General features: G+C 63.2%; 1 protein-coding gene across 2 annotated transcripts; it reads right to left on the minus strand.

Annotated features, from left to right (window-relative positions):
- Positions 1-415: 415 nt before the first annotated feature.
- Positions 416-7,388, minus strand: DLGAP3 (DLG associated protein 3). Of its 2 annotated transcripts, none has more exons than XM_086480488.1 (10): positions 6,369-7,388; positions 5,133-5,335; positions 4,506-4,620; positions 4,139-4,373; positions 3,248-3,588; positions 3,054-3,139; positions 1,913-2,337; positions 1,491-1,582; positions 1,142-1,285; positions 416-634 (listed from the first exon to the last, which is right to left on the minus strand). In XM_086480488.1, exons 1-10 carry the CDS (start codon positions 7,386-7,388, stop codon positions 416-418), a joined length of 2,880 nt encoding a protein of 959 aa, XP_086336614.1. The 2 variants fall into 2 exon arrangements, with proteins under 2 accessions (XP_086336614.1, XP_086336613.1); XM_086480487.1 differs by having other exon boundaries at positions 4,139-4,415.
- Positions 7,389-16,182: the final 8,794 nt, after the last annotated feature.

Raw genomic sequence — 16,182 nt, forward strand, 5'->3', positions numbered from 1 at the left:
TGCCTGCAGCCCCCTCCCCTACAGCCCAGCAGGGCCGGGGGCTGAGGGTCACCTCTCTTTTGGTTGGGACGCAGGCGGGGGGGGGGGGGGGGGGGGGGCGGGATGTGCAGAAGGGCTTGGGGGAGTGGGAAGGGGACAGAGAGCTGGGACACGGCCCCAGGGAGGGCAGAGGGAGGGAGAGCCCCAGACCCCGGGAGAGGCTGGCAGGGGCATGCGGGCGGGGGGGGGGGGGGGCAACGGGTTGGGGCAGAACCGCGCTTGTGTCCACCCGCCGTTGGATCCACGAAAGGTCTAAGATAGAAAAGAGAAAAGCTGTGAGTGGGGCCAAGAGCAGCCCCAGGGTGTCCCCGCGGTCCCCCATCACAGTGAGCTACGGCCGCGCCGTCCAGTCCGGGTAGAAAAGCGGAGGCTGCGGTCACAGCCGGGTCTGCGCCTCGGGGATGTAGATCTCGATGCTGTCCGCGCTCTCGGTGGCCGAGCTCTGGCGGAAGGAGGCAGCTCGCTTGGCTGCCAGGAGCCGCTTGCGGGCCTCCTGCCGCTGCCGGTCCACCGAGTCCAGGGAGCGCTCCTTCACCGGGTGCACCTTGGAGCGCGGCGGCTTCTTTGGTATCGGGGGAGGCACCTTCTTCTCCTCCTGCACAGACAACAGGGGCTTCAGGGCGGGCACAGGGCCAAGACGTCCAGGGAACGGGCATCCTGGTGGGCTCAGCACAGCCAGCGGGACATGTGCACGTCCGTGCATGGTGCTGCCGTGAGTGCCAAAGCCAAAGCCACGGTGAGACGGCCCCACGGATGCTCCTGCACCGCGCAGAGTTACGAGGCAGGGCTGAGTGTCCCTTCGTCCGTTTGCATAGGTGTGAAGGTTCCTGCAGCGTGCTGCCCCTGCCCGTGCCGAGTCCCTGCCCGGCCCTTCGCAGGCAGCGCTGCCCAGAAACACCCAGCATGCCAGCCACAAGACCATGGCAGGGGAACACCCCCTTCTTTAGCCTCGGTTTTTTTCGACCTCTTTTTTCAAGTGTTTACTAAAAGCAACCACCAGCAACGGCCCAGCAGCAGCAGTTTGGGTGCAGAAGTGCTTGGGGAGAAGGAGGGAGGGAAAAGTGACAGGGAATGAGTGCCAGCGGCAGAGCCCTGCCCTTACCTTGGGCTCCACAATCTTCCACCCGTTGGCCTTGAGCTGCTGGAGCTCCGCAAACTTCATGCTGACGTCCTCAATGGAGAGCTGCAGGAGGTCCCAGAAGCCAGCCAGGTCTTGGAAGGTGGGCACGGGGAATGCATTGGGATCCTGTGGGGACAGAGGGACGGAGTGTCATGTCTGCCCGCAGGACATTGGCTCTGCTGGCCATACAGCCATCCCGCCCCCACGCTGCTGGGGGGGTCTCTGTCCAGCTGTCCCCCGTGGTGTTGCAAAGTCCCTTTTCCACCAGCTAAGGGTACGAGATGCACCACCAACCACGGCTGACCCTGCGGCACCGCTGCCCGGCACTCACCATGTTCTGCTGGCAGAGACGGTAAAACTGCTGCACCTTCTGGGACATGAGGAGCTGGGCGCTGCCCACGGCGCTCCGGATCTTCTCCAGGACTGGCAGGGGGAGAGCAGACAGTCAGCACTCCCGCAGGGCACGGAGCCTCTCCCCTGCACTGCGCAAGCTTCACCCCCTCCAGGGCAGCGGGACAGCCCGGGCAGCTCAGGACACCCCCAATGCATGTGGCATCTCCTCTCTCCTCCAGACCCCACTAGTCCCAGAGGGTTTCCCAGTGCTTCTTGCCCCCATCCAACCTCTTTATCCTTGGTAGGGGAGATGGTCCACGGTGGCCACAAGATGAGAGCACTGCAGGATTGCGGCTGTGTCCCCCCAGGCTCTACAGGAGCCCCAGTCCCTCCCAACCCCGCGACCCCCCCCCAACTCACTCTCCTCCGGCAGGTCATAGTCCTCGGCCTCCCTCTCCATCTGCTGGCACCAACCCTCCATCTTCTCCACCTCCGCCTGCAGCAGTTTGATGAACCATTCCCCGTCGCGGTGGCAGGGCGAAGCGCGGCCGGAGTCGGGGAGGCTGCGGGAGCCCCGCTCCATCCAGGCATCCCGCCGGGGCACCTCCACCGTGTCGTACTGCAGCTGGTAGTCCTCCCGGTACGCCCACTGCCCCTGCGTGTGCACCGTCTTGTACACGGCGTACTGCCGGCCCGACTCGGGCTCTGAGGAGTGCCGCTGGAAGGGGCGCCCGAACTGCAGCGCTTTGTCCTCGGTGGCCACGGCCAGGCCGGTGAAGCCCTCCAGCTCCAGGTCCGCCTGCACGCCCGCCGTCACGCTGTTGGAACGCTTGAAGCGCGCTCGCCTGCGGAGAACGAAAACGCGTGGGGACCCTCGCGGCCAGCCAGGACAGCCCCATCGCCCCGTCCTCCCCCCGGGTACTGTGGTGGGTAGGGGCAGGGTGAGGGACACCTGCAGGCAGGATGGGGCTGGGGACCCCAGACTGGATCCCGGAGCATTCGGGGCTGCGGGGACAGCCCTGAGCAGCCGCAACCCACTTGGTCCCTCATCTCCTCTGCTCTTAGCCCGTTTCCATGGCTACCGGTGCTGGACCGGCGATGGAGAGGAGCGTGCACCAGGGCTGCGTGGGCACGTTGCCGGAGCTCCCCTCCCGTGGGCCGTGCAGTCCTGGCACGTGGCACTCCCACCCCAGCCAAAACAAGCCAAAACGTCATGTTTAGCTGCAGAAAAGCCCAAAGGTTTCATCTGCGCTTGGGCTGGGCTCAAAGCCCAGGGCTGAGCCTCAGCGGAGGAGAGCCGAGCACAGGATGGGAGCAGGGGAGCCCCTTTCCTGGGCAGCAGTGAGGTGCAAAGGCAAAGGGAAGGCCAGATCCTGCCCTAGGTGGGTGCAGCTGGCCCAGGACAGGAACGGTGCTGAGTTCTGGGGGTCTTAGCCAGAGGAGAGAAGGAAAAGATGCTGTGGGGCAGCAGTGGCGTGCGGAGCTCAGGGAGCCCTGGGGGGACCCAACCCCTCGGTGCAGTGAGCGTGGCAGGTCTCAGCCCAGCCTGACCATGCAATACCTTTTGTCCTCCTCCACCTGCACCCCAATGGAGTGGAACTCCCTCTGGCTCCGGCTCTCCGTATCCGAGTCGGAGATGGCCTCGACCTGCCGAGGGGTAGAGGGAGAGCGCTGGAGGGTGGCTCTGAGACACGGCACAGAATTGCCCACACCACTCGGGCAGGCTCAGAGCCCCCAGGGAGGAGCGAAGCCCACCTGGACGCCGATGGAGGGGCGCCACTTCCGCTGCCGAGCCAAGCTCCTCAGCTCCTCCCGGCCAGGGATGGCCTTGATGATGAGTGTGGAGGGCTTCGGAGCAGCACGGGGCTGGACCGGAGGCAGGTCGAGGGACACGGCCGTCACCTTGGAGCTCTCCAGGCTCTCGGCCGAGTTGCAGCGGGCTGCGGCGTCTTTGGACCAGGCGGGGCCGCGGGCAACCTCGCCAGGCAGGTAGCTCTCGTGGGTGGACTCGGTGCTGCTCTGTGCCGTGACGGAGATGAGGGGTTTGGCTTTGGTTCCTGGAGGGATGGGAGGTGGAGCTTTTCTGTAACTGAAGGCTGTTGTGGGAGAGGCGCAGGATGAGAAGGCACGTGAAAACACAGACACTTGCTCATTTCCCGCCACAAACAGGGGCCCCGGGGGAACATTGCCCTCCTCCTCCCGCAGCACAGGGCTCATGGCCCTGCAGCGTTTGCACCTCAGTTGGCTGGGATCTGGGCTGGAGCTCAGAGGGGCTATTTGGCCAATTCATCCCCAGAAAGGGATCCGAAACCACCCCAGACCTTCGCTGGCTGTGCCGCTGCAGCGCCCAGCAAGGGGCAGAGATGGGGGCAGAAGAGGAGGGAACGGCAGATGGGTGCTGGGGGCACAAAGAAGCACCCTGACCATGACCGAGCCACGAGCAGGATGCTCACGCCCTGTGCTGGCGCTGAGCTGCGAGTGGGATGCTCGTGCCCTGAGCGGGATGCTCATGCCTGTGCCGAGGGCTCCATGGGGCCGGGGGCAGGCGGGGGCAGCAGCAGCCCTTGGCAGGTGCCCAGGTGAGCAGGCAGGGAGATGCGGGGGTCCCTCACACGATCGAGCCCCCGCCACCACCCCAGGACTCACAAGTGCTGGGCTTCAGGATGCTGCTGGTGATGGGTGGCCCGGCGGGGGCCGACATGGAGAAGAGCGAGAGGCAGTCGTCGTCCTGGGAGCAGCCCGCCTGGATGGCCCGCAGGTAGCTGTGGCTCCGCATGCGGAAGCAGCCGGGCAGGTCCAGCGCCTCCACGGCCTGCGACTCCACCTCGCCGAAAACCGACTCGCAAACGGCCTCAAACTGGTGGTTGAGCTCGTCATTGATCTGGGGAGAGCGGCGGGTGAGGCTGGGGGCAGTGAGCTGGGGCTGAGCAGGGCAGGAGGTGCTCAGAGGAACATCCACCGCCCCCCCCCCAGCTCCAACCTGCCCCGCGGTGCCTGTGACATGGGACCCTACCTGGCCGGTGGTGAAGGAACGCCCGTAGCCCTGTCCCCGCGGGAGCATTCGCGGTGGCGTGCAGCAGCTGGGACAGTTACAGATATATGAATCAGAATAGTGCCTACTTGCAAACCTAATGAGAGACAGTGGGAATAGAAGGGATGGTACCAAAAGCAACACATTCAAGCAGAGCATTCGGAAACGCAGCTGCAGCGATGCTCCCACTGGCCAACGCCACTGCCCCACTCCTAACTGCCCCAAAGCGCTGTCCTGGGGGTAAGGAGCCATCCCCCAGCGGTGTGGGGCCACTGGAGGGGTACGTGCCTGCTCCAGGCAGCCAGGCTGGGGACGAGGAGCCAGCTTGTCACCCACCGGGACTGGTGCACATCCCAGTCATCTCCTTTTGAACGTGCCTCTTCTCCCCAACCTCTGCACGTGGCTGCAGCAGCAGGTCCCACCCCGAAGCCCAGTGCAGCCATGTTCCTCCCCAGTGCCCGCCAAGGGCAGCCACAGCGCAGAAGCTGGGCTCGGCGCTGCTGCACTGAGGAGCACGGCCGCGAGCGAGGACAATGCCGCGTGTCCTCATGGGGAGCCCCAGCCCATGACCCCCGTGCTGAGACGGGGCCAGGAGGCAACAGCCCTTACTTGGTTCTGGCCTGGTCGGCGCTGGAGGAGCGACGGTAGCTGTCTCGCCGCGTGGCCGCCCTGGGCGATACTTTGGCGCTGGCGTCCGAGTCTGCGCTGTCCTCATCGCCCATGGCCTTGATGTAGCTGCCGCTGCGCATCCGCCGGCATGGGATCTCCCCGTCCTTGCCCACTGGGTACCCGCTCCACTCGTCCTGTGGCACCTGGAGAAGGAGGCAAGCATGGGAGGATGCAGTGGCCGGGGTCCCGCGGTTGGGATGCAGAGCTGAGCCCTGTGCCTGCCACATGGCACATTCCACCCGGAGCCTGGTGTGCATGCATGGCCCAAACCCAGCGTGTGTACATGGCCCAAGGCTGATGCATGTGCTGGCATGGCTCTCCTGCCCTCCCCACAGCACCCCAGAGCTGCAGGGATGGACCTTGGGGGCTCTGACCCCCTGAGAAAGCCCTTAAATCCAGGATAGTTGATCCCTCCTAGCAGCCACAGCTCCCTTTGCGGAGCCATTCCCAAAACGCAGGGTAGCGTAGCCGGTCCCACCTTGCAGCCCCCCTGGCAGGCACGGCTGGGCCAAATCCCACCCATGCCAGCACAGCCGCCTGGCTGACAAAGCGGCTGCTGGTCCTGCCACGCGTTGCTGACGCCGGCACCACGGGGTCCTTACCAGGCTGCAGCAGGGGCACGGTATCCCCCAGCCCCATGGGGAGGGTGGTGGGGCCAGCACCCTGCTCTGATGCCCCTGCTGCTGGCAGAGAGGGGCCCCGGCCACCCCCCGCCCCCGGCCAGCACAGCATTGCTGCTCCCTGTCTCCTTCCCCCGGGAAAGGGAGAGAAGAGTTAATTAGTTTTTAATTGGAAGGGGGGTGACCTAGAAGGGAGCCCAGTGACGAGGCAGGCGCTGGCACCCAGCCAGGCGCAAGCGGGATAAAAGCCGAGAGGAGGGAGCGAGCGCGGTGTCACCAGCAGCCCCGAGCCAACAGAGCTGGTCTGACCCCAAATCCAGCAGGCACGGGGCAGGAGGCAGCAGATGGGGCTTCACACTGCCGGCGAGGGGACAGCGGGGACCGGCGCGGGACCCTGGGGGATGGGGCGCAGGTGCTGGGGACGCTGAGCAGAGCTGGAGCATCCCCACAGTGCCCCGCGCTGCTGGGATGGAGGGTCCCAGCCCCAGCTCACCCCACGGCGCCGCCAGCTGCGGTCTCCGGGGTGGCAGCCCCCCCGCCCCGCCTGGCCCCTCACCTGCAGGTACTGGTACGCTCGGTCTTTGGCCTTTGCTTCCTGAAGCATCAAGGTCTTCTCGGTGCCACCGGCGCTGGGGTAGGCTTCACGGGCCTGGCTGACGGTCATGGTGTGCCAGGCGCTCCTCTTGAGCGTCTGGCCGTCCAGAGACATGGACATGCCGGCACAGGCCAGGCATTTTCCTTCCCCGCCGCCCTTTAGACTCTTCAAGGTCAAGTCTCTGAAGGCACTTTCGGGAGCGTCCACGCAGTACTGAGTGCCCTGGTCGGTGGCGTGCCGGCCGGACACCATGTAGCTGCTGTCGCTGTCCAGGTTGTCATCGGAGCTCCACCAGCCCATCATCTTGGACCGGTGCCGGGAGTCCACCTTGCGGTCCTTGCTCTTGCTGCGCTTGCCGTGGCGGGACTGGTGGTGGTGATGATGGTGGTGGTGGTGGTGGTGGTGGTAGCCGTCCCCGCGGCCGTCCATCTTGGCACCGTTGTAGTCCCGCTTGGCCGGCGCCTCCAGGGAGTGGGACTTGGCGAAGAGCTTCTGGACGGAGTGGACGAGGTGGCGGATGCGGCTGGGGCTCTCGCTGCGGGGCTCGGCGCCGCCGGCCCGCGGGTACTGCAGCGTGTGGAAGCCGTCGTGGTGCAGCGGCAGCTGCTTCTCGAACTGGTCCAGCAGCGTGGGGGGCAGGCGGTTGATCTTGCTGGCGGGGTGGGCGGTCGCCATGCATTCGTCGCAGGAGTCGTAAGGCTGCTGCGCGTGGTGCATCCTCGGGAAGGTGCTGCTGGCGCTGGTGGAGGGCGGCTCGCTCAGAGGCCCAACCGGGCACTCGCTGGCCGCGCCGGGGCTCCGCGCTGGGCAGTAGGGATGCTCCAGGGAACACGGCTCGCTGGGGCTGAGGAGGTACGGCGGTCGGCCCTCGGGGCTGTGCTGGACGTAGTTGGCGGGATGCTCGCAGTCCTCTGGGATGCAGCGGCAGCGGTGGCCGGAGGAGGGCTGTGCCTGGCTACGCTCCCCATGGTAGCCCTTCATGGTGTCAGCACCCGCCCCATAGCCTCGGCATCCTGCAGGGTGGTCCCTGCAGGTTCATCTGTGGGGACAGGGACAAGCACAGCGTCACGCTCCCATCTGCAAAACCACTGCCAGCAAAACATTGGGGTTATCCCGTGGGAACTGACTGAGAAGGCTGGGAAGCTCCCAGGGCAGGACCTGACCCTGGTTGAGCCCCTGTGAAGCCAGGCTGGAGTGTCAGAAACCCAGCTCTCCACAGGGCAAGGAGGACATGGTGCTGGGACCAGGCACCTGGGGTCACCCCCAGCTCAGCTGCTTGGAGGGGGCAGCGGGAAGGAGAAGGAGCTGCCGGCAGCGATGCAGGCAGCGCAGGGCCTGCAGACGGCGAGGGAGGACACGCTGCCATCATCAGAAACTTGTTTTCTTCTCCAACACCAAATATTATGAAGTGTTTCTCCATTAGGAAGATGGTTCTGGCTGAGTTTTTCAGCCGTTGCGATTCACAGAGCCGTTAATGAGCTGGCTCAGGGCGCGGGGGGGGGGGGGGGGGGGGCGCTCTCTGATGTCTCCATCCAGCCCGTCCTCCCCGCACAACCCTGGCTGCGGTGCCCGACTGTGGATGGAGACCCACAATCGGCCACCCTGCCAGCCCCCCTGGTCCTGCCAGCCCCCATAGATGGAGCACCAGGGAGCAGAGACGGCCACGCTGCGTGTGGGGCAGCCCCACATAGAAGCAGGAGGATGGAACAAGTCGAGCCAGGCTGAGCCCCACGCCGGCTGCCGGGATGCCGGAGCTGCGTGCACCCGTGAAGGTTTGTCTTCCTTACAGTCCCTCAAAGGCTCTGCCTTTAGTATGACTGTAAACGAGGAAATTACTCTCCAGGGTAGCTCAGCTAATTAACAGGTATCGTTAATGCTCTTGTTATCATCTTTGGGCAGGGTGCTGTAGGCCACCCGTCTCTGAGACCGGCTGCAGGGAAAGGTGATGGTAGGACACACATGGGGTCCACTAGACACGTGGGGATTGGAAACAAGGTTCACCAGGTGGGTCAGGGATGCCCAGGGAGGGAGCCCCAATTGGGGAGCGGGGCTGGAGGACCCCGAGGGGTGCGGGGGTGGGTGGTGACACAAGGGTTGGTGAAGAGTGGCTGATGGGGCTGCGACAGCACTGGGGAACGCGTCTGCCCTAATAAAGCCTCTGCCGCCACCTTCTTTCCCGGCTTCAAGGCTGGATGGATTGGTCTTGCGCCTCTCCCCCCTGCCCTCACAATCATGCTCGTCCTCTAACGAGGCTCTCTAATTGCTGCTTCTTAGCCAAAGGATGCTGCAGCCTGTTACAAAAAGAAATGCCTCTCCCCTCCCAGGAGAACTGCTGTGAGGAGGAGCAGGCACAGCAGCATGGGAGGGGGCTGCCTCCCCTGCCCTGGGATCGAGCCGGCAATTGGCAGCAGGATGGAAGGACGGACGGACAGACGGGCTTCCAGTCCCGGCTCTGCCTCCGCAGGCTGAGCTATCATCTCCTGCTTGGGGAGGGAATCTCTCGGCTGATCCAAATATTGCTGCTGCAGCGGGAAGAAGGAGTCAAAATAGCTGAGCAGCCCGTCACCACGAGCCCGGCGGGCTTTTGTGTTCGCAGGTGCAGGAATTAAACAAAGCCGGGCTCCGCCGCCGCGCCGGCGAGGCAGCGCCGCAACTCTCCTGCAGCCACAGGCAGCGGTGGAGCAGGGGCAACAGCAGAGGATGGGGACGTGCCATGGTGAAGGATGTGATGACCCAGCCATACCAGCTCACCTAAGCCACACAGGTGTCTGGCTGGGGACCAGCCGGTCCCCCCACGGGCACCCTGGGGATGGGGAAGGGGTCAGGAGCAACCCTGTGGGTCTCGGCACAGGCAGCACAGCCCAGGGTCCCCGTCCCCATGCCCCGGCGGGGATGGCCACACGCAGAGGGCAGGAGAAGCCACCGAGCCCTCTCCTCTCCCCTGTCCAGGGTGGGCAGCGCAGGCAGGAGGCTGCCACGTGGCAAGGGCAGCCGGTTGGAGTCAGACGGCCGCAGCGGAGAGCCGGAGCCGTGTCCCACTGAAGGCTGCTGGTGCTGCGCAGCCCTCGGGAAGGCAGGGATTTACGCCACCAAACCACAGACTCAAAAAAAAGGGGGGAAAATAACCCCAGCCCAGATGAATTTTGTGCCATTTAACACCAGGGTAATTACCACCAGTGGGAACCTACCGCCCACACAATTATGTGCTAGGATAAACTGGAAGAGCATAATTACCATTACAAATAACTCACTTCTTGCCTTTATTGCATCCCAAGCCTGGAGGAACTCCCACCAGCGATTCCCCTACCGCCACCTTCCCTCTGACGTCTGCTTCCACCACATCTCTCCCCAACGCAAGGGTCAGCAGAGGGAGGAGAGGGGCCCATAGCCCCCAGTGCTGCGGGCTGAGTCGAAATTCACCCTCCTGCTTGATTTCCCACAGGGGCACTTGGCAGAGGTGGTTCTGCTTCCCAGCAGCCGCCCGGTGAGATATCTGCCTTGGAGGCAGCGCCGCGCCAAGGCCCAGGGCTGCAGGGACCCTGGGCAGCCCTGGCAGGAGCATGAATTCCCTCAGGACCCTGTGGCACCCAGGGTCCCCCCAGCTTTCCTCCAGCTCTGGGACCACCGGCGGGGAGGTGATGGGACAGCAAAACCCCGCTGCAACGTCTGGGTGCGGCAAACCGCCCTGGCACAGGGCAAGATTGGGTTTTCCAACATTTCCAGGTCAAATCCCAAGAGCTGGGGTTGATGGCCCCGCACCAAAGGGGTCCCGGTCCCCCACCCTTCCCACGCAGGCCTTGACGTGAGCAGTGCATGCCGGGGTCCCAGTGAAGCCCGTCGGTGGCACTTACCGCCCGGCGCTCAGGGGGATGCTGTCCTCATGGCCCCGGCCGGCGGCAGCTTCTCCACGCTGGGTCTCCCAGGGGCAGCAGGCTCTGGGGAATGTGATACGAGGGGGATGAGGCCCAGAGGAGAAAAGTGAGGGTGTTCCTCCCACAAAAAACAGCCTGACCCAACTCCCTGTGTATATTTTCAGCAGCCCTGCCTTTCCTACTCTCCCGAGGCCACCCCGTAGGCAGCGCTGCCTGCACCGGCAGTGATGGGGATGGCTCCACATGGACACGGACACGTGTTTCGCCCAGCGTAGCCCCAAAACCATCCCCAGCCCCATCCTCTTATGCAATTCCCTGCCAGCAGGCACTGGAGCCAGCCCAGCGGCCACCTCGCCATCAACTTTGATCTGCTCCGGATCCGGCCATATGCTGCACAAAGCCTCCTCCCGCCAGCCCAGCTTTCCAGCTTGAGCAAAGGCATTTTTTTCCAGCCACCAGCCCAGCAGAGGTGCGAGCTCGTCCCGTTCTGCTTTGCAAATTAGCACGAGGTTTTGCCAGTGCGGGTCCTGCTGGGGATCTCTATGGCTGGGGATGAAAGCAGGAGAGAACAAACATGCAGCGTGAGCGGCCGGCACCGCGTGCAAGCTGGAGCCTGGGCAAAAATAAAAAATAAAGCGGTTTTCCCACTCAGGAGCTGAGCAAATTTGATCTACGGCCGTTGGAAGAAAATAAATATGGAATACCGCCAGGTTGCTTCCACTGTGCTTTTAATCTATTTACTTTATCCTGACTCGTTGTAAGCGAGAAGGATTGTAGAAAGCAAACATTTTATTTTATTACTAATTGCTCTGTTATTTTATTAGGCCGTATTAGTAAAATTTACTCAGCCTGGGAAAAAAAAAAAAAAAAAAGAGGGGCTTTGTATGAGATCACCTAATTTAGTACATAATTCTGCACTGAGTCATTATTTTTTTAAAAGCTGAATTAGCCGAAAGCAGCTCACCAATGGTTCATTAGTTGTATCAGGCAGGTAAGAGCGTCATTAGGGAGAGGTTCGTCACCCCCCCGTAGGTAAGGGCTGGCCAAGGAAAGGGGAAGGGGAAGGGGAAGGGGAAGAGGAAGAGGAAGGGGAAGGAGAAGGGGAGTGAGCAGGATGCAAAGATCACAGCAAACACGCTCGATGCAATCAGGACATCAAAGCTAATTACTGTTAATGAAAGAAAACCCAGCAGGCCGCAGGCAGGCACTGCCCAGAGGGGGTTGCAAGGGGCAGGAACCAAGTGGGCACCGCTGTAAATAAGGGATGAGGCAAGACTTTTCAAAAGTCACGAAGGACAAATACCAGCTGAAGGACTGCAAATGTGAGCGGAGCAAGGAGTGTTTACTGAGGCCGCCGAGAGGGGCCAGGAGCATCGCCACTGCCCAGCACAGCTGGCTAGCACCCAGATGGAGCCAGGCTGGGGGGGCCCTGGCATCCCAATGGCAGGGAGCATCTCCCCTGGCTCAGCCCTGCTCCGGCACGTCCCTCCTCACTGAGCACAGGTGCTCCCCAGGCACCAAACCCACGGTGCCTCAGGGCTCGAGCCCAGCGCTGCCACCCTGCTCCGTGTGCCGGGAGGCTGAGGACAGCCCGTTCGACGGGAGGGGCAGGTTATTAAGCACATGATTAATTTTGGCACCAGCCCCAGCTGCCTGACAGCTCCTTCTCCAGGGCTGGAGAGAGCGAGCGTGAGAGGTGCTGCCTCTGCTGATGCAGCGGTTGGTGGGATGAAAAATCCTGCAATGCAGCACTGCTTCTTAATGAGCCATTTGTCTTTGAGTCTTCTTGACTCATTACCATGCCGGGAGAGGGATGGGAGTTGCCCCAAGTCCCCATCTGAGCAATTACTCCTGGAGCAGAGCGAGGAAATACGGCCACGACGCGCCTCAGCTGCCAGGGATCCCGGCACGGCCACCGGCACTGGGACTCCCCGCCGCAACGCAGGTGCCTCTGGCCATCGCTGTCGCGGGCAGAGCGGGACCCCCTGCCCTGCACAGGATGCACTGCCCAGCACTGCCCAGCCAGACACCCTAGTCCCCAGAGCCAATTCCCCCAGGGCAAGAGCCCACGCTCCTGTGCCAGGGTGTGCAAGGGAGCCAGAGCATCCCAGAGCTTCCGGGGCAAAGCCAGCAGAGAAGGGAGCCTGGCGCTCCATCCCTGCAAAGCCCAAACCTGGATCTTGGTGGAAGAGCTGCTTCTTCAAAAGCCCTGTACAAGCAGGGAGCGGCCAGGGCCAGCAGCCAGAGCCCGCAAAGAATCTTGCTGAGGAGGAAAGAGGTGGCACAGGGAAGGAGCTGTGCCACCGTCCCCGGGCGGGCGCAGGTAGAGGCAGGGCTGGCAGGGGTGAGCTGCCCCAAGGCACAGGCACCTCTGGCCCCCTCAGCCTCGCAGCGATGCTCCTCCTGCCCACGGGACATGGCACAGGGGGAGCTGACTGGCAGAGGTGGGACCTCCACAGCCAGAGTGGCAGGAGTGCAGCTGACTGAGTTAGATCACCCTGGAGGGACCCCCAGGCCAGGCAGGGCTCTGGGGACCCCATCCCACAGCAGCTTCCATAGGGTTCATGGGCGCTGTGCTGCGTGGATGAGCACCCATCACCAGCTATGCCCACGGATGCACTCAACATCTGCCTGCGCTGCCTGGGGCCAGCAGCAGCTGGCATGCTCCCCCAGTGCCCCTCCAGTGCTTGGTGGAAAGGGGGGACATGCAGGTGACCCTGGGGAGCGCAGTGGGATGGAGAGCCAACATGAGACCAACGTGTCTGATGTCCACCTGCAGCAAAGGGAAGGGATGAGCAAGGGCATCCCCTGGTGCCGCACTCGCCCTGGGGACTCTGCCCACGTCCCCACTGGGCACCTTGCTCCAGGGACCCTGGCTGGCAGCGGTGCTGGATGAACCCTGTTTCTCCACCCACACCCCGGGCTGTGCCATTTCGCCATCCCCACCCGCACGCCCATCGGCAGGACTGGCCATGCTGCCTGGGCTTAAAAAGCCACTTACCTCCCCGGCCACACAGTGTAATGACTTAAGCCGGGGATCACTCCAAAGCTGCTTTGGCGAGCTCGGGGCAGCACAGCGTTAGCGCAGAGTGCGGCAGCGGTGACAACCTCTGGCCGCTCCCTGCACATCCCCACCGAGCCTCTGGGCAGGCTGGCCCTTCCATCCCCAACTCCGCTCCTGCAGGGTGCTCGGCTGTGCCAGGACTCTCATCTGGCACCGGTGTTTCTCCGCGCCCCGCTTTCCCCAGCACTCCACACCCTCCGCGCCGACCTCAAATAACACCCATCCCAACCGGTTCCCTTTGCAACATCATCCCGTCCCATGGCTCTTCCCACAGCAGGGCTGCAGGGGCCAGGGTTTCCAGCAAGCAGGACCTGGGATGGCAAGGAAGCAGAGCCCTTGGTCCCTGTGCTAGCAGGGATGCTCCAGGCCACTGTGCCCCATTCCCAGGCTACATCCCACCGCCGGGGCTCCTTGGGGCCAGGGCTGGGATGAGCACAGTGAGCCCGGGGCATGGCACAGCCCAGCTCCCCAGCAGAGGACCCAAACTGCTGCTTTAATGGATGAGCTTAATTTGCAAAGCTGATGAAAACCTAAATATTTAAATACCTAATTCTGCACAACACTCTTAGCACGGACCCGGTGCGGGGGCAGAGCAAGGTGAGGTACAGGGCCGACAAGCCAGGGGCATGGCAGGGATGGGGGACAATCTGGCGGGACCACGTCGGTCACCCAGGCACTGGCATCCCCAGCACGCACAGCATGGGGACAGCACATGCCCTTAACCTCGCAGCAAGCAGCGCAGGCAGGGTGGGTGCCACGGGGTGCTCTGCTATGGGGTGCTCTGCTGCAGGCACCAGGGTCTTGCTCCACCACCAGCCTCCGAAGCATCCCACAGGCAGACGTGGGGAAAGGGGAGCGTGGTCCGAGCCAGGGAGCTGCAAAGGGCGGTGGGATGGGCCCCTGCAGAGATTACACCACTGATATTCCTGCTACAACAGCTTAGAGATAAAAGAGATTTACAGGATTTACCAGCAAGACAAATTGAATATTTAATTTTAGCTGCAGGGGAGGAGCAGGGGCTTGGCCCTGGGGGCACGTGGAGGTGTGCGGGCGGTGGACCCGGGGGGTTGCCCTGCCTCCTGGGGTGGCGTTTCCAGCTTTCAGGGGAAAATCGATGCCAGGGCTGTCAACAAGGTCCAGGGGGGGCCAGGCAGCCCCATGCCAGTGGGACCGGGCACCCTCTGCCCATCCTGTCCCTAATCCCACCAGCCACTCGCCAGCTGCCAATGGCACAGCACAGCCCCTGCGGCCACATGGGAGCCCCCGCGGGATCGTCCCCGGATGAAACACATATGTGGCCCCAGCACCAGGGATGCTCCAGGGGGCCTCAGGAGGAGCTCTGGTCCCTACGTGCTGCCCTCGGGCCAGCCTGGAGCCAACACTTGGCTGCTGCCTGCTTCACCATGCTCCCCCCCTGCCCTGATGAGGACGTCCCCAATAAGGCTGTCCTTGGACAAGGATGTCCCCAGATGAGGCCATTTGCTGGCCAGGGCACAGACTGTGCTGGGGAATGAGGCTGGAGGCAGCAGGAAGGGATGATGGAGCTGGGATGGAGTGGAGAAACCCCAAAGGGGACCCAGCCACCCCCTGCAAGGCCAGAGCAGAGAAGGGGCTGCTGGCTGGCCCTGAATCCCAGCACAGGGGTCCCCACAGTGCCACCAAGCCAGGTGCCTGTCCTGCCTCCCAACAGCATGGCCGGGCGTGCAGCGCTGGCACGGGTGCCACTGCGGGGCGGGCTGGGGGAGGACAGCGGAAGATGAATGAGGGAGTCGGGAGGCTAATGGCATTGTCTGGAAAGTAGGTCGTGTGCTGAGCAAAAAGATATTTATATCAAAGCTCGTTCCCCCGCAGAAGCTCCCGAGCCGGGCGCAGGCAGCAGCACGAGCCTGTGGCCGCAGCCCCGGCACCTTGCGGTACCCCGCGCCCTCACAGGACCCCCTGCCCAGCCCCACACGCAGCTCTGCCATCCTGGGTACCCACAGCCCACGAGCCCCAGGGTGGCAGCACCAGCAGGTGCCCCAGTCGCCCAGCTCATGGGGCAGCAACGCCGGAGGTGAATTATCCCGATGCAGGAGCCGTGGCAGCTCTTCACCTTTCGCTGACCTGGCTGCAGGCACCGGGTGACGAATGGCACGGGGTTATTTTTATTTTAATGTAACCTTTGCCGAGGTGTAATATTCCCACGGATGCTCCCCAGATGGGCACAGCCAGCCTGCGCCAGGACGGTCACGGTGGGTCCTGCCCAGCTCAGCCCCATGCCAGCTGCGGCACTGTGGCCCCTCTCCCTGCACCCAGCCCTGGCGCCAGTCACAGCCATGCTCCTCACAGGCTGCACCACCCCTGCCCTGAGCTTCAGCCAGGTCTCAGCCTTGTTGCACACCTCAGCCACTTCTTTTCCTGCTGGGGGGAGACCCATGCTCCAGGTCCCCTCCCTCACACCTCCAACCTTCCTCAAAAAGCCGAGAAATCGTCCCAGCAAGCCCAGACAGAGCCAACGTTTGCCAAGAGGTTTTGCCCCCTCCAGCCATGCTGCCCCAATGGCTGTGGACAGCCAACAGCCATGTGGCCATCCAGCCCCGCTCTCCTGTCCCCAGCCCTGTCCCGCACCCCGGCAGCTTTGGATCCAGCACGTGAGCGGGTTCATTTCCCGTAATAGCTGTGTTGGCTGAATTTACAGCCTCGCTCCGAGTTATTAATAATAATGGCCTTACTCTTAAGTAGGGCTTTTCATCTGCCTCAGAGCCCTTTCCAGAGGACGTCTGTGACATTATCACCATTTTATTCTCGTTTCAGTGGGCAGAAGAGTGAGACTGAGAAGGGACAGCCATGCCTGCTGCTG

The sequence above is a fragment of the Leptosomus discolor genome, chromosome Z (genome assembly GCF_034619465.1).
Source record: "Leptosomus discolor isolate bLepDis1 chromosome Z, bLepDis1.hap2, whole genome shotgun sequence".
NCBI classification, from domain to species: Eukaryota; Metazoa; Chordata; class Aves; order Leptosomiformes; family Leptosomidae; genus Leptosomus; species Leptosomus discolor.

Bases quoted from the DNA above. Each gene is read 5' to 3' on its own strand.
- DLGAP3 (XM_086480487.1), bottom strand. From the start codon at position 7,388: ATGAAGGGCTACCATGGGGAGCGTAGCCAGGCACAGCCCTCCTCCGGC. The intron at 5,336-6,368 runs GTGAGGGGCCAG...CTCCTTCTCCAG, and splicing joins GAGCGTACCAGTACCTGCAG to GTGCCACAGGACGAGTGGAG. The intron at 1,286-1,490 runs GTGAGTGCCGGG...CTGTCCCCACAG, and splicing joins GTCTCTGCCAGCAGAACATG to GATCCCAATGCATTCCCCGT.